Source organism: Chiroxiphia lanceolata, chromosome 3 (genome assembly GCF_009829145.1).
Source record: "Chiroxiphia lanceolata isolate bChiLan1 chromosome 3, bChiLan1.pri, whole genome shotgun sequence".
Classification (NCBI taxonomy): Eukaryota; Metazoa; Chordata; class Aves; order Passeriformes; family Pipridae; genus Chiroxiphia; species Chiroxiphia lanceolata.
This window is the reverse complement of record NC_045639.1, coordinates 24981766-25003326: the sequence shown is the minus strand read 5'-3', so window position 1 is coordinate 25003326 and position 21561 is coordinate 24981766. Positions and strand designations below refer to the sequence as shown.

Genomic DNA, 21561 nt, shown 5'->3' with positions numbered 1-21561 from the left:
ATAAGAACTAGTGCTGTGGAAATGTATTGTTACTAATTGTTGCTGGTAGCACAAGGAAAATGCACAGGTCGGCAGCAGGAGTAAGAAAGCCGATTCCCTGGACAATCGTAGTTGAAATTCCACCTAATCTCTCAACTGGGGTAAAGTATACTGCTATGACTTGCCAACTGTAAACAGCAACTTAAATGTGCTGGATGCATGAAATACTGCCAGTGCTGGACGGCGAAATTTTGTGTTCTGGCACAAATTTTACGTGAAACTTGCAATCAGTCTAACACCATTGAGCTGTTCAGAGAGAAAAACTAAACTAAAAAAAAAAAAAAAAGGAAAAAGGAGAAGTTGCTGCTGCTCCGAGGCAATGTAAATTTTGTGCAATGTAAATTTTCAGTGCAAGCTCAAGGCCAGTAGGCAAAAACAACTATTCAAAAAATAACCATCATTCCTCAGGGGTTTTAGGCGAAATTATTTCTCATTTCTCTCAGGGCTTCTTGTATCCAGAGGTACATTATAACTATTCAGTGGATTAAATTACAGGAGGGGACACTATCTTAGGAAGCTGATAGGCTTTTTATTAATTTCCACAGACTTTTAAAAAGAAGTGAAAGGCCCAAATGTGTCCAATGCTGTCTGCTCAAAGAGAATGTAACAGGGATAAAGCTGTAGGCGCAGATCCTTAGAAGCCTGACAGGTTACAAAGACTGACTCACAGCACTTCCTACATTTCTACCTGTGTGGAAATTAGAAGTATTTTAATTAACTATTTGGCTAGCTGATTTAGAGTTTTTTTTTCCTCAGCACTTTCAGGGTAAACCTTTCCCATATTCCATTAAAATTTTATCTAACCCCAAAATGACAGAAACCAGGAAAAAATATATTTGGAAGGCAGAAGTGGGTTGACATTAACACATCTTTTAAAAATAAGGACATCAGGAAATGTTACTTCATAAAAACAAATTCAAAGTTTTAATCAACATGGGGCTACCAGAAAGCTGTTGCCATGAGCCATGTAGTTGCATTATAAAACTCATACAGATGGCAGATAGAGTGATACAACCTTTATAAGATTAAAGAAGTGCTGCTGTAGACATGCCAACATCATCTAAATGTTTTAAGAGTTTATCTTATTTTTCACCTGCTAACAAGGAAATTTTTTCCTTTTTTGGTGTTTATCTTCAAATTGGTTTTCAGTATTTATGGAGCAAGACTGTTCTCTATGAACAGTAATTTTTAGACACACCAGTTACAAATCATGGTGTCAGGTCTTCCTAAGTAGCTTAATATAGAATTTTTTCAAGTATCGCACCACCTTGAGGGTTTCTCTGATGTTTTGTGTTTCAGAGTAACAGATTATAGCTACTATGTATATATAGAAAGCCATAAATAATGAGGCTTAAGCATTTTCTTTATTGGGAGGAAAAATTCAGGTCAAATGTTTGAAGCACAGAGTTCTCTGACTATATCATGCCTGGCCTACTGTATGACACAAACCACCTCTCTGTCTCTTTCAACCTACTGCTGATTTAAAATCTAATCAGATCAAAATCTCCTCAGAGCAGAAGCCATCTCTTTGTGTGCATTTTTAGAGTGCCTGGAACAACAGGAACCTTATCCACTATAGAGATGATTTCTACCCAGTTTTACTGCAAACAACTGTCATGGCTTTTGGAATAATCACCTCATTCGATAGATTTTTACATGCTTCCATTTCCCCTGAAAAGAGGACATTTCATCAATAGTTTAAAGTGCTTTAGGATGCTAGGAAGGAAGTATTAAAGAAAAATCTTATTCTTAGCATCATTATTCATTTTTCAGTTGAATGCTGGAATCAAGGAAAACTTCTAACCCCTAAGAAACATTATAAAGAGATGCTGTCACACACCAGTCATCACATGAAGACTAAATCTAAATCTTAACCACCAGCAAAATTATCCTCCCAGTTCATCTGTGGGCTCAGTACTTTCCACCAAGAGACTAAGGTTACCTACTGCTGAGACACCAGTTTCAGTTCAGGACTGACTTATCAGAAAAGCCAGAAGCACGGAGGCCATACCAGATAATTTGTGGTAGCTAAAAAAAACAAACCTTTGATCTATCTGGTAAATGATGGACACCACAGAGCTCAGCATGGACTTGCCTTTGTGTGTTGGGTGGAGCTTTGTGAGCTCAGCAGGGACATCACTCACCACGTAGCAGCGGTGATGGCAGAGCCATGCACAGAGCCATATTCCTCAGACAGTCCTTCCCTTGAGGAAGGGAGGAAAACCTGTCTTTGGATTCATGGCATTTCATCACAGTGTCCAACTTTGTAGAGTGGAGTAGAACCACCAAGTCCAAGCAAAGGTAGCTCGACAGAATGGGTAAAAAAGTAAATTATTCACACTCCTTAAAACCAAACAATGGCTCAGGCTTCAACAGACTTGTAACCTGAGCTACAGGACAGCTGCTCTGCTCCTTATCTGAAATTCATTAGCCTCTCCTTAGTTACCTTACACTGCAAAGGCTGCAAGGCAGGAAGTGTGCTCTATTCAATAAAGAGTTGCTTAACCTCTCTTCCCTGTGAACGAACACACAAGATCACTGAAGAATTGTCAATACACAGGCACTCTGGGATCCAAGGGTCCAGAAAGCCTTCTACAGCTCACAGGCACAAATCCCAGCAGATCTCAAAGCAACTCCTTTATTCTTCCTAACCACATCAACAGGGTGTGGATGAATTCCTACACTACATAACTTTATACTCTAACAACAGGAATTTTCAAAACCATCTATTTATTCTGCAAAGGATGGCCATTCTGTATATTGATTAAATATCACCTGCTATGAGATGAAAAAATTACCCACATGGCAGCATATAATTTTTCCTGAGACAGGTAAGAAATTGGAGAGAAGGCTCATCAGAGCTGGCTATGCAGAGTGGAATGCAATGTTGCTTTCAACTGCTCCCCAAATACCTTGCATATTAATTCACAATTTCAGCCTTATCCCAGACTCTAAGATGACAAAAAACATTCAGAACATACCTTCTGTTTCTGGCTTGGGCTACAAGCATTTAGTGCCATTTCCCTGGCAACATCAAATACTGAACTGAAAATTTTCAAAAATACTGTGTTACTAAATAGGCTTATTTAAGTCCAAGATAAGAGAAAGCTTTCTATAACATGCTCCACAGGGGAAAAAAGAGATACTTTACTTTTGCATTTTTATTAGTATTTTTCTTTCTATTTTTCCTTACCTTTTGATTACTTCAGGGTAGGTTTCATCTGAGGTTTTTGGCCTGAACACTGTATTTACAGCATTATAGCTTATAATATTATCTAAGGCTAATAAAGATTAACATTATGCTTTCTTTTTATCAATTATGCATTTACTTTTCCTGGAATAACATGTGTACCAACAGAGTATATTTGGAGGAGCTTCTTGGCATCCTGGTTACTTGCTCTTAAGCAAGAGCCGAAAAATAAAAATTATTCAGTCTTACCAGAACCAGTTGGAGAGCAAAAGTTCCCTCACAAGACCATCCCCTGAGGCTCTGCTCCACACCATCAACCTCTTGCATAATCAGCACTTCTCTGTGCACAGAATCTCCAACACAGGATACCCATTGGAAATTTGTACTGTGGCATTGACAGAGGAAAGCTTTGCCAGAGGACAATTTGATGTTAATTTCTAAGGTCATTTTCATGTCAAAGACTGGAATTTTTTATTATTTTTTTTTTTTTAATATTCATGTTACTGAAGGTCTATTTGAGTTCATTTTCTGGTACTCATCCTGCTCTGCACCGTTATGGTCAGCACTTTTCATGTCAGTATCTCACACTGCCTGCTGGACTGCTTAATTAAAAACTGCACAGCATCCTAAAGAGTAGGTATGCACCAATATTATTCAAGCTAAATGACAAAAAGGTGGAGCAACCCAGAGGTTAAATTACTTGCCTGGTGTCTCACATCAAGCAATAGAGGAATTTTAAAGTTTGGATCTGTGCTTTCTCCACTAGAATAACACTCCTATTGTATTTTGTCAGGTATCTGTTTTAGCTTCTATCCATAGCATAAGTTATGAAAACAGCCAGTCAGGTCTCCTTAGATGTTTGACAAGAGCAGTTAGCTGTCTTTGTGATTGATTTTCACAGTCACAGTCATTATGTTCTCTTTGGTATTTTATATTTAAAATGCCCATGTTGGTACTTATGCAAACTTTTTCACAAAAAGAGACCAACTGATACTTGTTTTTCCACAGCCTTACTTACATTTATGCCAGAGGGTCATGAGTTTAAAAAAAAAAAAAAAAAAACCACCGAACAAACTATCAGGGAAAATGTTAAGAATAAATGATTGAATACATACACTGAAATATGGACTAGCTCAGAATTAAATCCTTTTTCTGTAATTTGAAATGAAGACTCCAATGGAGACAATTTATAAATTAAATTTAGTGGGCAGTTCTGTGTGAATTTTAAGACTGTGAGGATCACTGACACAGTATTTTTTAACATATTCACCATAGTACAGTTTTATCATCTTTTCTGCTATTTAACTTTATCAATCATGTGTTCACCACAGGACTCACCTAATTTCTCTGTCTCTATGCACATTATTGGTGTATATTTCTCTGCCTTTCAGTGAAGTAACTCTTAACCTTGTGTCCAGCTTCTACTAGTATTGCTCATATAGCACAGAAATTGTAAAGAGCAAAAAATATCCCTGAAGACTGATATTGTGCAGTCTTTGAGGATTACAGTCCTCAATAGCTAAGATTTAATATGATTGATAAACTTCTGTGGTTATAGGCATAGAAATGGTGAGCACAGACTGATTTTAGCCCTAGTGTTACTCTAGCCTTGCTATAGGTAACAAATGTATAATTAATCTTGGCTTTAACATTTCTTTGATACTTAAAGATGCAGATGGCTACATTGGTCTGATGAGTTCGCATTTTTTATTGTTATTTTGTATGTTTCCCAAGGTTTTGAAAGAGAAATTGGCTTCCCATACAAAGATGATTCTTTATAGAAAAATTTCTTCTTGTTCAAAACCAAATTGGTTTTAACTCCCACAATAGAAGACGGTCAAATATTACAAGATGACACATTCCCATGGGGATGTGGATTTAGGGAAAAGCTAAGCAGCAAGCTAACAAAAAGCTAAGCCCTAAGACTTTCAGTTAAAACATCCGGTAAAGAGGATTGGGTTCAGCTACATCAAATCCTTTGTGCAAACACAAAAGACAGCTTCTGGAGGAAAACCTTTCAAAATGGCCAACCATACCACAGGAAACTCAAAATTTGTCAAGAACGAAAAAAAAAAAAAAAAAGGTTAAAAAAATTGCATGGCATCCCAATTTAACACCTGATTTATAAGATGCATTACGGACTATGTGATGTACTCAAGCTGATGGACGTTGCTCAGTGGGAGTCAGTAATGGATTTAAGAGCTTTGCTGAATTGGGTCTGGAAGGTCTAACAAAGGTTTATGGAAAAGTCAAGTGCTTATACAGGAGCTTCTCCGCCAACATCTGTGTTTCAGACAATTCTTAATGCACTTATTATCAACCCTGTATTTCATTTGGGTTTTTTTCCCTCACAAGTTTCCCAAGAGAATAAAATTTGGCTCATTTCAGAAACTACATTTCCCTTCCCAAATATAAAATTTTCTGGCAGTTACCATCTGAATGTGAAAGGACTTTTGTCAAAGGCAGTGGAGAAGATTGCAAGTGCTTGAGTAACACCTCTAAATGTGCCATTGCTTTTTAGCTGAGTCATGTGAATTAACCACATTCAAGCTGCTACCTCACATGCAATTGCAAAGTATATTTCGGTATCTAAGCCACCCTAGAGAGGCAGCATATTTGAATTTCTGCTCACAACAGGGTAGCATCAGACAAGATCGTTTTACAAGAGCCAACAGTGTGACTTTTCAGGCAGAAGTAACTAGGTCATTTACAACCATCTGTTCCCAGCCTCAGCCTCCCTGCAGTCATCACCGAAGCTGTGAGCTAATTAATTTTCACCTGCTAATCAGCAGAGACAGCTCTGAAACTAACAAATCATCCAGTTTTAGTCAACAGTTTCTGGACTATTGTGGGTGGCATTTCAGTGAGACTTTGTTACCAGTAAAAATAAAGAGTTTTCTCTGAAAGATCCCCTATAAGGCTTCTGATCTACTCCATGTACAACAGCCCTGTGAAAGAGTGAAGAACACTGCATCTGATTCTTCAGGTAAAGAACTGAAAGTACACTGGTAATTGCCTTCAGATCTTCAAAGTATTGAGGCACCTTCTTAATTCTGATATGAGGAGTTAGGTATATAAATGTTTGGATTTACAGACTTAAAAAACCTGCTTGAGGTCTCCTGGGAAGTCTGTGAGGGAGCAGGAAATGGAATCATGTTTTCCCAAGTCATAGGCAAGCACTTCAACCATGGCAAAATCCTTCCTCTACCTTGTAGTTTTAAATATGACAAGTAGCTTACTACAATGTAACTGAAACTCCATTTTAAACTGTGAGAGGATTAATACATAGCTCCAAAACAGAATGATTGTATTTTATTTGTTCTGAAGACAGATAAAGCAAAACTCATAACAGTATATGCTCTTCAAACCTACCAGTTCCATCTAATGGCATATCTTATAATGAGCTCTGAGATTTTTTTTTTACATACATGTTTTCCCTGTAAATAGCTATGATTCCTTAAGTTAAAAAAATATTCACATTCTTCAAATGAGTTGATTTTAGTTCCATGGAATGATCCTGCTTTTAAAAACAAACACTTTCATTATCACAATAGTGTTACTTTGATTTAGTAGGTACTATAAAAGGCCCAAGAGGAAAAACTCATGTAGGTAAATATTGAAAGAAAATGTCTGCAATACCCATGAAAACTGTTCAATGAGAAATGGTAAGAGATTATGATCTAGTGTCTACCCTGCTGCTTGCAATTCTGTATCACAGTATCTCAGCTAGGGCTCAGAAAAGTATGATTTATAAGTTGTGAACAGTGTGCAGCATTCATGAATAGTTCACACTAAATAAGGTCAAAATAACAGTTCCCAGAAACTATTATTCTCTCTCATGAGTATATAACAACTTTGAACAGGAGCTAGCCAAGTATGACATCTCCTGACTGGTAGCAAGGACAGTTCCTCTCCAAATTCCCCATACACAGTATTGTCACAGTGACTGGAGTAGGTCGTCAGGTTCACCTGTGCTCAGCTGTGGCCAATCAATAAGATATTTGCAATCCTATCAGCAGGAATTAGACAAAATTCTAAAGGATATGTTCTGTAATCCCTGCTTTTCAAGATGTGTAACAACTATATAACACAAGAGAAGTAAAGGAACCAGGAAATTAAATCCTTGCAGGCTGATTTTTTTGTTTGTTTGTTTGTCTGTTGTTTTTTTTTTTGTTAGAGAGCTGGTGCATCACATTCTCAGGCTTGTGGCTGATGCTCCAAGAGTGCAGCCAGGTATCTTCTTGCAGGCAGTCACAGGACTAGGGTCTAATGGCCACAGTGCCATGCAGGTAAGAAACGAAAATGCACTATGCCCTGGATCCAAGTACAGTGTAGTTAAAAATCAGAATCCCAATTCAAATCAAAGTGCCTCATCTTTATGAAAAGCAGAGGTCAGCCCTGTGTGTATATTCAAAATACTTTTTTTGATGCACAATTTTTTTTGCACATCTGAGGACAACTGGAAAAGAAAGAGTAAACGTACCCATGGACATTTCTGTGATAGAAATTGCACATGTGAAGAGGAAGAAGGAGAAGAGCAGTTAGCACTGGAACTCTGACTTGGATATAGACCTGCACTCCTGCACTGTGTATCAGACCCCAGGCACTGAAGACTTACTCCTCCAGTTCCCTTTTCTCCAAGCAATGTGCTACAAGTGGTAACTCAAACACTCTGCATGACCTTGTCTAAGCATTGATTAAAACACACGTGGGAGGGAGAAGGGGAAGATCATTGATCATTCACAACTCTTAATTTTGCCTTGGGTTCACCGAAGTTGTTTTCAGCTTGCTTTTAAAGGTACAGGTTAGGGTCTACACTGATAGAGCTACACTGCAGAGTGATGACAGTATGAGCAGGAGCATGGAGGGCTGTGAGCACTAGCATGGCTGTCCCCCACTTCTGTAAGAGAACCAGACCACTGACAGCACGACAAGACAACATTTTGCAGAAGCTGGTCATCAGCCTCACATTCTCTTCTTTCTGAACATGCAACTTCGGTTTTTAAGCTTCTTTGTGTGTGCTATGAGACATGCATAAATAAAAATGAGTGGTATCAGGTAATTATCACAGCAATTGTGATATCCTTTTGTAGTATCTCAACAAATCAAGGGAAGCTTTTCCTTTTGGAGACAGAACATGAAGTGAGGAATATGAAAATTGCCTACATAATGCTGCCAGAGGGATGCCTCTCAAATCATTTTATCAGCAAGAAAGAAAGCCATGTCTGCTGGTAACAGCTAAAGATCATGTTCTAATTTTAGCAGTTGCAGTTAACTCATTCCCAATGGAGTTGCACTTACCGTGAGAAGGTTTCTAACTGCTTCAGCACTGAAAGGAAACAAGCATCGAGTCATTCAACTGCAGATCTATATGCAAATATGCTTTTTGGCCCATGAAGGGAAAGCATATAGAATCTGCTGCTGTAATGCATTCAGCCAAACATTTCCACACATTTCTTATAATGCAAATGCTGAAAAAAAAAAATAATTCATTTACCAACCAGTGTTTCAGCTGTCCCTACACAAGTATGATCATCAGCATGCACATGCGCTCTGTTACAGACAGAGCATGCATATAGGGACTGTATGCACACTGCATGCCTAGAATTGGTAGGAAAAGTTTTAATCAATAGATACATTCACCCTGACAGCCAACAGTTCAACAGTTATGTTATTAATTTTACTCATAGATTATGGTTATGTCTTATATAATGCAAGCGATATTAAGCCCATATATTACATTTTTATTAAACTTCTGAAGACCATAATATGAACTGTTCATTTTTTTTTTCAATTATTATTTAGCTCCCAGAACAGTGATTCTGCATAAAGAATTTAACTCCGCAGAATATGGTAATTTCCTGCATTAACCTCTACAATAGAATCCACATCACAGCTAGTCACCCATTTAGTAGAATGTCCTGAATAAGATTCTTTTACAGTTATGAGACTTTTGGTTAATCCTAAAGCATGCACTTAGTGCTAGGACAATCCTAGCAACTAATGTTTAAGTATACTAAAATGAAATAAGGAGATTCTCTTGGTGAGCAGTGATAAACATGAGGCTCTTTAAAGACTGATTTTTCAATTAATTTTGTAAACAGATTTATACTTTAGATTAAGATCTTGAGCAAGTTATTTCACAGTATGAAATGAGAGTTCCTTTTTCATTCAAAAATAGTACAAATAAAGAAAAACCACAAAAATGTTACATCCAGCAAAGATCAACATAAAATTGTGATGTAATGTCAAAAGGTAAGAGTTCTAGAACTGCCACTTTAGTTTTTTGCCTAGATTAATCCCTGCTGTGAGCCTGTGACTGAACAGAGGCGTGGAAATCCCATGTGAGCTGGATGCACAAAGGTGTCAGGAAGGTTTTTGAATGGAGAGTGCAGCTTGTCACTAGAGATGAAACAGGAAAACTGGGGACCTCTGTATTTATTGGCAAAATTCACTGAGCATGCTGATGGGTATTCAAGAAGGGGATCAGCAGATTCATATAGAAAAATTCATAAGGATGATTCCTTCATGCCACTAACACGCAGGCAGATGGAAAAACTCTGTCTATTCCCCAGATTAGCCCTGGACTGTAATAACTGGGGCTAGGCACTATGCTAATGTGCACAGTGCCTGGCTTTGCAGAGGCAACTGGGTTGAGAAAGAGGGAAATACAAATGAGAATTATGCTGCCATTTTTCCCCAGATGTGCAGACACTAACAAACAACAGGGAAGGAAACTGCATTCGAACAGCTAAAACTTTAAAAAAAAAGCTGAAATGTATGAGGATGTACATTACAACTTACATAAAATACATTCCTGTTCTACTCTGAAGGCCAGATTAGCACCTAAAAATATGTTGAACTTCAGATGTAAACTCCACTCTTTGTATTTCAATGATACATATGCTCATACTAAATTTTAAGTATACCTGCAAGCACTGTTGAACTGTGACCTGAGTGCAGAGTGAAGGGCATTGCCTTAAAATTGTAGGGTAATTCCAAGGGTTACCTTGGAAAGTTTACAAGATATATAATTTCCATAATTATTTTCACTGCTTTGAATATTTAGCTCCCTGCTCACCCCATTGCTACAAATATCTTGAATCTGTGAGCAATTAGATACACAAGAGTTAACTTTACAGAAATAAGATTGCTGCTTAAATTCAGAGAGGGAAAGGATGATAATTTCTTTAAAAATATCTTCTAAAATGGATCTTTAGTCATAAATACATATGTTTATCTAATCTATTGATGAATAATAATGTTTAGAATGGTCGTGTGCATCTTTGGTTTGATTAACTTGAAATAGACTGGTATCTCATTTAGTTTAGGAGCAATAATATTATTCTTTTTTTCCTCAGATAATATCAACAGTCTGTTGCAAACTAAAAATTATTTTCCCTTTTGCAGGCTTCAATTATACTAAAAAATATTTTTTCCTCTTGCTATAATTAGCACGTGTCTCTCTTATATGTATTTTTAATTAACAAATTCACATGATAAAACAGACTGGGCACGAAACAAGTGTCCTAAAGAATGAGTTGTTACCTTAAATGGGATGATTATGTCTGAGCTGAGTGTTCAGAACATGTTCAGAACCTAATGGCTGCAACCTGGCAACAGATTTTTATTTTTTACTTTTTTTTCTTTCTGTGTCAGGACTGGGTAAATTGTGTGCTGCTTTTTCAAACATCTCCTTCTAGACATCTCTTCCCATCGCAATTATATCGCATTCAACCCATCATGGAGGTGCTGAGCTAAGTGATCTATTAGAGGATAGGTTGGCTGTCAGGGACTAGTGTATTCCTCCACCTTCCTCCAAAGAGCAGAGCAATCAATTGTCATCTTGGACATTAGTATATTCCTAGAAGCTGAACCAGGCAGTGCTTTCCACTTGGAGCTTTAAAGGTTGGAGATAATTGTGAGCCCGGACAAGAACAAGCTTCATCATCTCTTTTAAATAATCTTGGAGTAAAGGTGAAAGGAACCAAAGAAAAAACTTAGAAAGAAGAAAACACACCTGGGGTAGAGAAGGAATCAAGGGGGACAGGTTGGGGACAGGAAAAGAAAAAAAAAAAAGGAAAAGTCCTGTGAGAGAGAAGGAACAATTCTCATGTGAAACTGAGTTCCAAAGGATAAGAAGTTGCTGTCTCCCATTAGTTATAGCATTGAAGATTTATGTGAGAGAGGCACTAACACTTCTTGGTGTGTTGTTTTCACAGCAGAAAGGTGACATCACGTGTACTGGCATCAAACTATGAGGTCAGCTCCTGTCAGACCAGAAACAGCTGTACTGAGAGGGCTCAACCCATGCCAGTCCCTGAGCATTCCCTGCTGTGTTGCTCCAGCACCTGCCAGAGTGATGCAGCAGCACAAGTTCAAGAACCTCCTTGTTTGAAGAGTATCAGTGAGGTTTAACTGTCCTATGTTCCCCATACCAGGAGGTTTCAAATGTTACTCTTTAAGCTTTTCATTATTTGGAGAAGATGCAGAGCCCTGAGGACTAAGTCCCTTGTTTACACGGTGCTAGTTCTGCCTTGCTCCCTGGCCTGGATATGGTATCTGTAGCCAGGGAGGGGGATTTCCTGGGATGAGAACAAGCAGAGCTATCATGGTTGAGTGATTTGCAAAGACAGGCCTCATCTCACCATACCTTGACCACCTTGAATTTAAACATCTAGTCTAGGTAAGTTGTTTGGGCTGCCTCCAAGAGCACTGGGGAGTCACTGTCAGTGTAAGACTCATCTCACCCTTTCACAGGCACTTCTCTATAATAATTGGGAAAAAATTAAATTGAAAATTCTAAAACTTGAAAAGGTTACCAGTGTCAGGATATAATCATTAGGGATTAGTCTGATACTACTAAGACCTTTGCATCAAACAACTCTCAAAATAGTGAATGCCATCAATCTGGGCTGCATTTAGAAGCCTAAGAGTTCATCAGCCTCCTACCACTCTCTCTGAATTGTTCCGTTCCTCATACTAAAGCAAAATGAAGTTACATATTTAATTGATCTTGAAATAACCATCAAATTGTCATGTGGTAGTATGTTAACTTTCCTAGATGAATCTATCATTAATGGGACTGAATGTGTATGTTTTCCTTCGTTAGCTCCATATCTGCGCATGTTCTTTCTCTTCCCTCTTTTATTATTTACATTTTTTCTTCAACTACCAGCTTTTCTAGGCTTGTGAAATAATCACAAAAGTGGGAAGCAGTCTGATGTTACTCACTGCAATAATCCCCTTGCTTAAGCAAGATATTAAAGGTTTTTAAATAACAGGCCCAGCAAGCACAGCTTACAAAAACAGACTATAACTTCTTATCTTAGTCTGAATTAAATCAGGGAATGGCCAGATCTTAACAGAGAAAGAAAAATAAAGAGGAACCTCCAGAAAACTAGTGATTCTTCTGTGATATCAAGCTCTACCGGGAAAAGCAAAAGCTCATTAAATTTTACCAATTAATCTGTAAATGAAAAGCTGAAGAAGATTATCATCTTAGTTGTTTTTAAAGGAAATCAATTTCTAGTCTGGAAAAGATGCTATTGGCTGTATATTTCTCCGCTGTGTGCTATTTTTCAAGTTCTGAAAATTTTAGAGTATAACCTACACTGCGGACGCATTTATATTTTATTGAACAATCGGAAGTGTCTTAAGCCTCACTGTATATGAACTACAATTAATGATAATTAAAAGGTTCTAATCTTTGCCACAGAGAAGTAGCTGTAAGTCTTATTAACGAAATACTGACAATATTAGTAAATAGAAGATGCTAAGTTTGGCATAAGCTTTGACATAACACTGCTCTTTGCTGTAACACAACCTCAAATAATAATGTCAAAAACTGTTATTCAAACACTGGATCAGTAACACATATGCTGTGAAGCCTCATTCCCTGCTAAGATTTCATTTTTCTTACCTGGTCTCTTCCGTAGCTATAAAGAAACCATCTTCTGAAGCATCAAGCCAATTTTGCCTCTGTCTCTTGATCACTGGAATGGTACTTGTCTTAATGGCACTTGCACTGGCTTGCAAGGCCTTACCATTAGTCATATGGATATGGGGAGCAGCATGCTGAAATCATAATAAAAGGGAAAGGTATTTACTTGAGAACAGGCATAATTCTACAAACTAATTCTGCAGTAAAGGGCAGCCTACACACATCTCAAAAACAACCTCATCTTCCCCAACCAGTACCTTAGGGTCAGATAACAAACAACAAACATCAACGTATTTTATCCACAGGTTTTAAAGGTCTTTATAAAGTAAATTAACTAACTGTAATGCCATTTTATACAAAGAGATATTGAATCAATACTATGAACTGATCAGTTCAGAAACCCATTGATTTTAGGAGAGAATTAATATTTTCAGAGCAAAAAACCAGCATCCCAAGCAATGAGACACGAGACTTACTTTTTCATCCATGCATAGCATTGAACTAATTTCAAAAAATCCATACTTCTCACTTCACAGATCCTTACTCTGCCTGTCTTTCTTTTTAAATAAAAGTTACTAAATAAGACAAGTGCTTCGGACCTGCTGCTAACCTAAACAGAAGCAGAAAAGTAGAGGTTTATACCATCATGCCACTGCCATGGTTTTTAGGTTTAATCACCAGTTGCTACCTAATAGAGCTACTGCAATACATCTGCATTCATTTTATAACAGATAACAATAAAAATGCATTAATTTTCTATTAAACCTTTACCTGGAGTAATTGTGCAACAAGAGCAAGTACTCAGATCTAACAAGAGAATCTGCTTTATGATACATGAGGAGAGCTAATGTTTTGGATGAATATACCATGAATACAGCATGACAAATACATTAATCTTGGAAATCTGAATCATGTTTACCACATAATTGACTACCAACAGGAATAACTAGCTTTGATTAAAACATATATGATAGAAGACATTATACGAAGGTGAAAATTTGCATACTTTATCTTGCTTATATTCAACATCATGTTCTCTTAGGAAGAAGTACTATTTTCTTGTTGAAATAATACCAGTATTCCACATCACTGATAGTATTTTTGCAATATTCCTACAATTCACACAGTGCTGCAGATTCATGGGAGTACCCTCTAACTAGGGAACCACTAGCACAGCCACTGAGTAAGGAAGGGACTGGTTGCACCCACAAAGACCAGCAGAACAGAACACAAAACTGATCCCTGAAATCATGTCATAAAAACATAACAGCCAAAAAAAGAAAAACAAGGGCCTTATTTCTTCTGAACAATTCTTACACTCATATGCAATGCCTTATATTCACATTATGACACAAATTTCACCGCACTGCGATTCACATTATTTGCTCCCTTCAGTAGGAGAAATTTCATGTATTCAACAAAAAATTCCAGTGCTCATTATGCTACTGCAAGTTCATTATGTACCGCAAGTTCATTATGCTACAGCAAGAGCCATTTCCTTTGTGATTCCTTTAATCTGATGCAATAAAACCAAACAAGAAGAGGAGAAACAAGACATCGAATTTGAGTGAGTCACATATAAATCTTTCTTAGAGTTAAACTATTTTCCTTCATCTTAGAAACAAACAAGGGTTATGGTGAATTTAGTTGTTCTTGCACATAGGGTTATAAATCTATCTTTGTAGTCCCTATAAATATTTACCTATTTTTTTTCTGGTTTTTTTTTCTGTTTTTTTTTTCATTCAGAGTCTAAAATGCAGTTTGGCTTTCACATTTTTTTTGCATTGATTTTGGTGGGAATGAAGAACTAAAGGGCATGCTACTAGAAGTAATTCCGCTGTTATTTAGAATAAATTCAGGATAAAATACATAGGTGGGATGAAATTGGAAATTCATGTTGATCTCTTAGTGTACAAAGTGGGTAGTGCTCAAAAAAAGAGTAAGAATTCATGCATGGAAAATGCTGCCAGACATAAGATTTCCCACTAAATATTTATATCTGACAATTGCTAATTACATATATTACAGAGGAACATTCAAGGGCTCAAATGGTGTTTTCCTTTGTTGTGCTTCCCCAGTCGGAAATGGGTTTAAGCTATCAATGGGTTTAAGTTCATATCTTTTCTCAGGCTCCTTCCTAATACACCACTGAATGTTTCCTTTACTAAAGACAAGACATGCAGTCAAAAAACATTCAGGAAATGTACAAGGTATAAAAACTGTATTTCCTATGGCATAAACTCTGAAGAACAGTGAAGCCTGATGGAAAAAGGATATGGTTTTTCATAATACTTTTTGCCCTGGTAGAGACAGATGTTGTTACTAGTTCTGAACTTCTGTTTTTTCTGCTTTTATTAGCCCCTAACACTCATTCCAGGCAAGGGATAGCATTAGAGAAATTTATGCAAGAGTTACAATATAATCTCATTTCTGTTGCAGGAAATTGGTTAGAATTTTCTCTTTTATTTCCTTTCTCCCCTGGCCCTTTCAAGCTTTGAAAAAATTAATTACACTTCATGTAAGGATAAGAGAAAATAAGATTGCTGTTCTCCAGTTGGTGTTAGGGAGCACATAATCTTTAATTTCAAGTTAATCAAAACAATTGAAATTCTTGACCAGGCAATCGGTTAATTAGTTCCTCTCAAAAAGGACATTCACTAGTGTGTATAAAAATAAACATTCAATGCCACTGTCATACTAATATCAACATCAAGATCAAAATGAACTTTCATACAAAGTACTCATTAAATGCTTTTTTTTTATTATTATTATGATGATTTCAAATTTTCTCCCTCTAGAACACAGTTACGCTAGAAAGATTATGAAAGCCTCAGGAATCTCACCTGTGCTACCAGAGAAGCCCTACTCATTCAAAACCCTGCAGGCAGAAAGCTTCAGTAATTTCATTGTAACTCCACCGTGTGCAATCAGCCGCTGGTGGTTTGATTTTGACTGCAAACATCATGTCCATCACTAATAAGCTGTGCTGAGAGTTTGCAACACCACCACTGGTATTAAGGGTCCACATACCGAGGCACATCACAGAGCAGCACCACAGCAGCAGGAGCTTTACCCAGAGTTTGCGAGCTGCGTGTTGGACAAACCTTCCACCCCACAGGGTGACTCCCCTCTCCCAAGTTCTTCATCTCAGTCTGGGTATGTTCACTGAGATCTCTTGTACCTCCAGGACAAAACAGTCTCAAAAGACATCATGAGGAAAACCTAACTTTGAGCGCATTTGAAAGAAAAACTGCGCAAGACAAAGGGAGGTCTGGTTCAGGAAAATTACATCCAGAAAAGAACACAAATATTTGAGTCAGCACAGGATTATCTCTGGGAAGAGTTTCGTCTGCCAAATAGAGGGCCTCCATGCTGCAGATTGAACGCATCTCCAGAGATCAAAGGAAATCTTTTCAAGGTTTTCAAAAGGAGGAGTTTAAGACTGTTATACAGCTTCATCTGTCCCCTGCTAAAATATTTTTCTGCTGCTTGCAAATGCTGCTCATCAAAACTCACCTGGCAGGGGCATGGATTTCCCATTTGCATACAGATTCATTCCACAGTGGGCAACTGAGACATCTCCAATGTTCAAGGAAGACAATAGATCCTTTCATGAAGAAGCTACATAACAATGTCTCTCTCCCTGTCAAATCTTCCAGAAGCAGCAGCAGAGTTACTAATTCAATCAGTTGCTTAATTGTAAATCCAGGTTTTTCAATACAAGGTGCAGTAGGCATAAGGCTTTTCTGTGTCAGGGCAACCAAGGAATTGGCTGTATAGAATCACTACACACGTGATATGTGATGTAGTGGCAGCTACAAATCCAACAAAGTTTGGACATCATTCCAAAGACACCTACAAAGATACTCCACGAACACCTTATATGAAAGCAGAATTATCTGACAGCATTTTTATTAAGGAGGGTAAATCTCCTGTCCTCACTATCTCCCAGAGGAATTTCAAGCACAAGGATATTAAGACGCATATTTGTAAGTCAAGAGAGGAATCTTGTACAAATTCAGAAATGGGACTCAGATCCCAAGTCACAGTCGAGGTTCCTGTCTGTGTTTCTCAACTTGTACTGGTATATAAGTGGCTTAGTATTTATTCATTGAGAGCCACTAAAAATTCTGAAAAGACATCCAGCTCTGAAAAAACAGCCAGCTTTGATATAAATACATAACACCAACAGTCATTCAAAGCGTAAAAATTAACAGTGAACGTTTATGCTGTGGCTAAAAGAATGTTTAACAGGTGTACCATAAATTCCTATTATGATTCCTTGATTTTATGATTCCTTATGCTTTTCCCCCTTGTTTCAAAAAGGAAAAAAATCTCATTGCCTTAAATTAGCATTTTTAATTTTTTTGTTGCATCTTTAAACAAAAAAATCAAATCAAGCAGAGAAAAAGAAAATCACTACATGAAGGAAAAAAATCACTAGAAGAAACCAGATATGCTCAAGATGACTGGTAATAATCCATAGTAATTGGTTCAATATATCTTGCACTGATCTAATTATACAGGATATAGTTTAAAACAAGTTTAGAATTACCTTAAGTTCAAATCAGCTATTGATTCTGTTTTGCCACACCAGAAGTGTTCTTATTATAGTTTTAATAAGCATCAAGGCTTGGGGCTGGTTTAGTTATTCACAGAGATGTAAGATAAATGCAAAAATTAAAAACCACAGTCTCTACACAGCATGAAGTTGTAACTGTTGATAGCAGCATGCAGACACACATTCACTTTGGGTATAGAATTTCATTTAAAAAACCCAAAGACTACTAAAAATAAAAGATTTTCAAACAACAGATCATATACAAGAAAATAACCAAATAGTCAACACAAGTACAAGTTTGGAATTTCTGGATTTGCTATCAAACCTTTCACAAAACACCTAGAATAGTTGTAATGCTGAAAATCCAAGTCAATTTACTTTTCTGTGCAAAGGAAAAAACCCACCAAAAAAAGCAAAAGGAAACAGCTCTCCCCAAAAGATGAGAGTTGACTTTCCAAAGCATCTAGGCTAAAATACTACTGTTTATAGCCTCTGAATGTCACAGGAGTTACATAAAAGCTATATAACCTCTAAATAAATTATGTCTTTAAAGGCACCATTTTGAAGTAAATCATTGTTTATATAAATCAGCAAATTAGTAATGAAAGACTAATCTAGGCATCTATCCACAGAATAAGAAGAAATTTGTTTTATAGTTAAAACACAGAGCATGCCCTCTCTCTCTCTCATCTGACACGGACGCTTAAAAAATTTTCTGTCTTTTAATTTTTACGAAAAAGAAAATTAAACAAAAAATAGGAGGACATCCATATTGAATATATAATCTCATACTGTTTCTAATGCAAGGAATAGCATATTTTCAGCTTTATTCATAATTTCTACCTACTCATTGGGTAGTAAGAAATTTTCCTTTACTCATTCAATTAAATTTGCTTTAATTGCAAAGAAAAGTGGATATAGGCTACAACCATTTCACACTACACAGAATATTTATTTTTATTTGTGCATTTATTTATTTAAGTGCAATGGAAAATTACTACACACTGAGTGCAGAACATTAGTCTGAGTTGTCAGCAGAGAGGTCTGGAGAGGTTCACAAGACAGGAACCTTGAGAACTCAAGCTATTTAAAAACTTTTTGCTTATCTCTTTAAAAGTTTGGACATGTTTTGGTGTGAAGAATGAAGAGTAAAGGCTTCACCAGCTTCATCATTAATGTCCTACTCTTTTCCCAACACCAATGAAGAATTGAAAAAAGATTGAAAAATTTTTCCATCCCTTCCAAAATTTTATAGCAGAGGAATACACTTGAATAACTAAGCATCTTATTTTGAAATGGGTCTATTTAAAACAAACAACAAACAATGACTACAACATACCCAGTAAAAAACAGAAACATCACTGTTTTCACACATCTCTACTACTTTGAAATGTTGTGATCTGTAGTCCTTACCTATTTATAATCCATTTGTACTGGATTATTAATAACTATTGATGATAAAGGCAATTAACTATATTAACCCTTTGTCCCCTGTAGAATCAAGTAATCCATGTGGGAATTTACATGTCCCACAAATGCTGTACATACAGAAGAGGTAAATAAACTTGAGGCGACACCCTAAAAACTGTAGGAATGAAAACAAACAAGCTCACATCATGTCTTGTTGGGGTTTATTTTAAAATTTCAAAACTTGCCTCAAAAACTGGTCTTTTTCCAAAAACAGATAGCTCTCTCCCCAAACACCCACAGGACAGGCATCAATCATTCCCAGAGAAAGGTTCTCTTTATGTGAATTTTTGTCCAGTCCTTACCTAACTTTTATTTAGGAGTTTGAAACAGAAAGAGGCTGATAACATTTCTCACCCTATAAAAATAGATAGACACTAAGTGCACAACATTTTTATACATAAAACTTTCTAATCTCATTTCTGAAGGTGTGTTTGTCTGCTTAAACATTTCTCTATTTCTGGAACCGGAACTATCAAACTCAAGGTAAAGTCAGAAACTGGCCTCCCAGGACTGTGATGCAAGAAATTACTCACCTATTGTTTTGAACTTTAAATGTGCTCTGACACATGTGATACACATAGAATGCAAGAGATTTTATCAACATTAATTTGACATGATCAAAAATGACTTAAACACATAACACAGAACTGTAACTGGATTTTTGACTCACTCAAGCTGTCAGCAGTGGTACCTCTAAAGCTATTCAAACTCTCCTTTTTTTTTCCCCAGATTTCTTGTGAAATAAAGACAGACTCGTCTCTACAGTGATATTGGACTTTAAAAAAAACATGCCAAAGTCTTGGGACACTACTATATCCACTTCCTTTTGAAAGAAAAAATCACAACTATAGACAGATCAATACCTATAATCTCCTCTATACTTACCATTATTGTTCTTGTTGTATGGCTGGATGATTCTGGAAAACAAAAGAACCACAGCATATTAGAGTATTGTCTTTATCCATAAAAGCCCTATTTTCTCATGCTCACCCTGAAGGCTAAGATGCTACTGTTCAGCTACAACAATGAACACATCAAAAATGAAGAGACTGGAAAGATTTCTCATGAAATGAGCATGAGAATCATCATTGGTCCTGAATATATATGGCACACTATAATATGCTGTTAACTGCACTCATTCTCTTTGCTTAATTATCCTCTTCTACAAGAAAATATAAAAATGGAACTCATTCATAATTCATGTTTCAAGAAGTGTTTTTTTTTTCCTTTTGCTTTTAACATATGGCATCATTTAACACGGAGGATTAGCTCCACAGAAAGAAATACAGACAGTATCAACATAATTCCATTACTGTTCCCATTTGAAAAGGTTTTATAAAACTAGACAACCATTTTTATGAGAATTCTGAGATGGATGCTCAGTTTGAAACTAACAAGTATATTGAGAGATGTAACATCCAAACATGTTAACTATTCTCTCCTATATGATAAATCTAGAGTCAGTCAAGCAAACTCATGGTTATATTTATATAAATTGCAGAGGAATCACTACTAGACAATAGGTAACAGATTTTACCCTGTTGTTTCACTCAAATTACTTCTGCTTTTTTCTTTCCCCAAGAACAGAAATCCCTCTTTGGCTTTAAAATACTACAGTTTACATATTACAGACATTGTTCTTTTTCAAAGCAGTGCAACTTCAGCAACGAAACATCCTCATAAACAGTTTAAAAACCTGCAAGAAAATTCACTGCTGATCTATAAGATGTAAGATGATGCTACTAGCAGTCTCACAGACTCACTCAAAAATTTGGGTAAGACATCTTATTGGCTCTAGCAGACAGAGTTCTTAAGGATAAGATAGTTATCAACACTATGTTCAGTTCTGCATAAAATGTACACAATTCTGCATGAATTGAATCAGCAAAGTCTCAGTCCTGCAAGTGAGATAAAAGTACAATAATTACAATGGGTTTGTTATTCTCGCCTTGGTTTCAAATTGCCAGTCTAAGAGGGGTTCCAACTGGTATCACTTAGAAGAATTCTCCAGGGATTTTGTTATTGTTAAAAATAGTATTAAAGAGATTAAAAGAACATGAGAAAGAACAGCTGCACATCTTTTTCCGGAAAAAAAAATGGTAATTAAACTCTCAAACTGATATTTCTCTTTCGTTTCGAGAAGTCATCTTAACCAGTCTGAAGATATCATTCAGTCACTGATAGAAACAAAGATAAACCCAATTTAATAGTCTCAAACTATTTAGAAACTCCAACATTCATCAGAAATTCCTGTATCTAGTTTATATTTACATTTGTACAAGCCTTCCTCCTCAATCAATTAAAAAAAAAGATATCACTAATATTACATTGATAAAGGTGCTGTAATGTGAATACCTA

The 21561-nt window shown here is 36.6% G+C and overlaps 1 protein-coding gene across 2 annotated transcripts in view; it reads right to left on the bottom strand.

Annotated features, from left to right (window-relative positions):
• The window catches only part of MTA3 (metastasis associated 1 family member 3), a 133209-nt gene that overhangs the window by 8183 nt on the left and 103465 nt on the right, over positions 1-21561 (bottom strand). Inside the window, exons 17-19 of one of the 2 annotated variants that reach the window (XM_032682890.1) lie at positions 20089-20120; positions 13152-13306; positions 8531-8558 (exon numbers count right to left, since the gene is read on the bottom strand). In XM_032682890.1, coding sequence (XP_032538781.1) covers positions 8531-8558; positions 13152-13306; positions 20089-20120 — 215 coding nt within the window. The remainder of the gene's footprint in view (positions 1-8530; positions 8559-13151; positions 13307-20088; positions 20121-21561) is intronic. The other variant, XM_032682889.1, reaches the window with a different exon arrangement.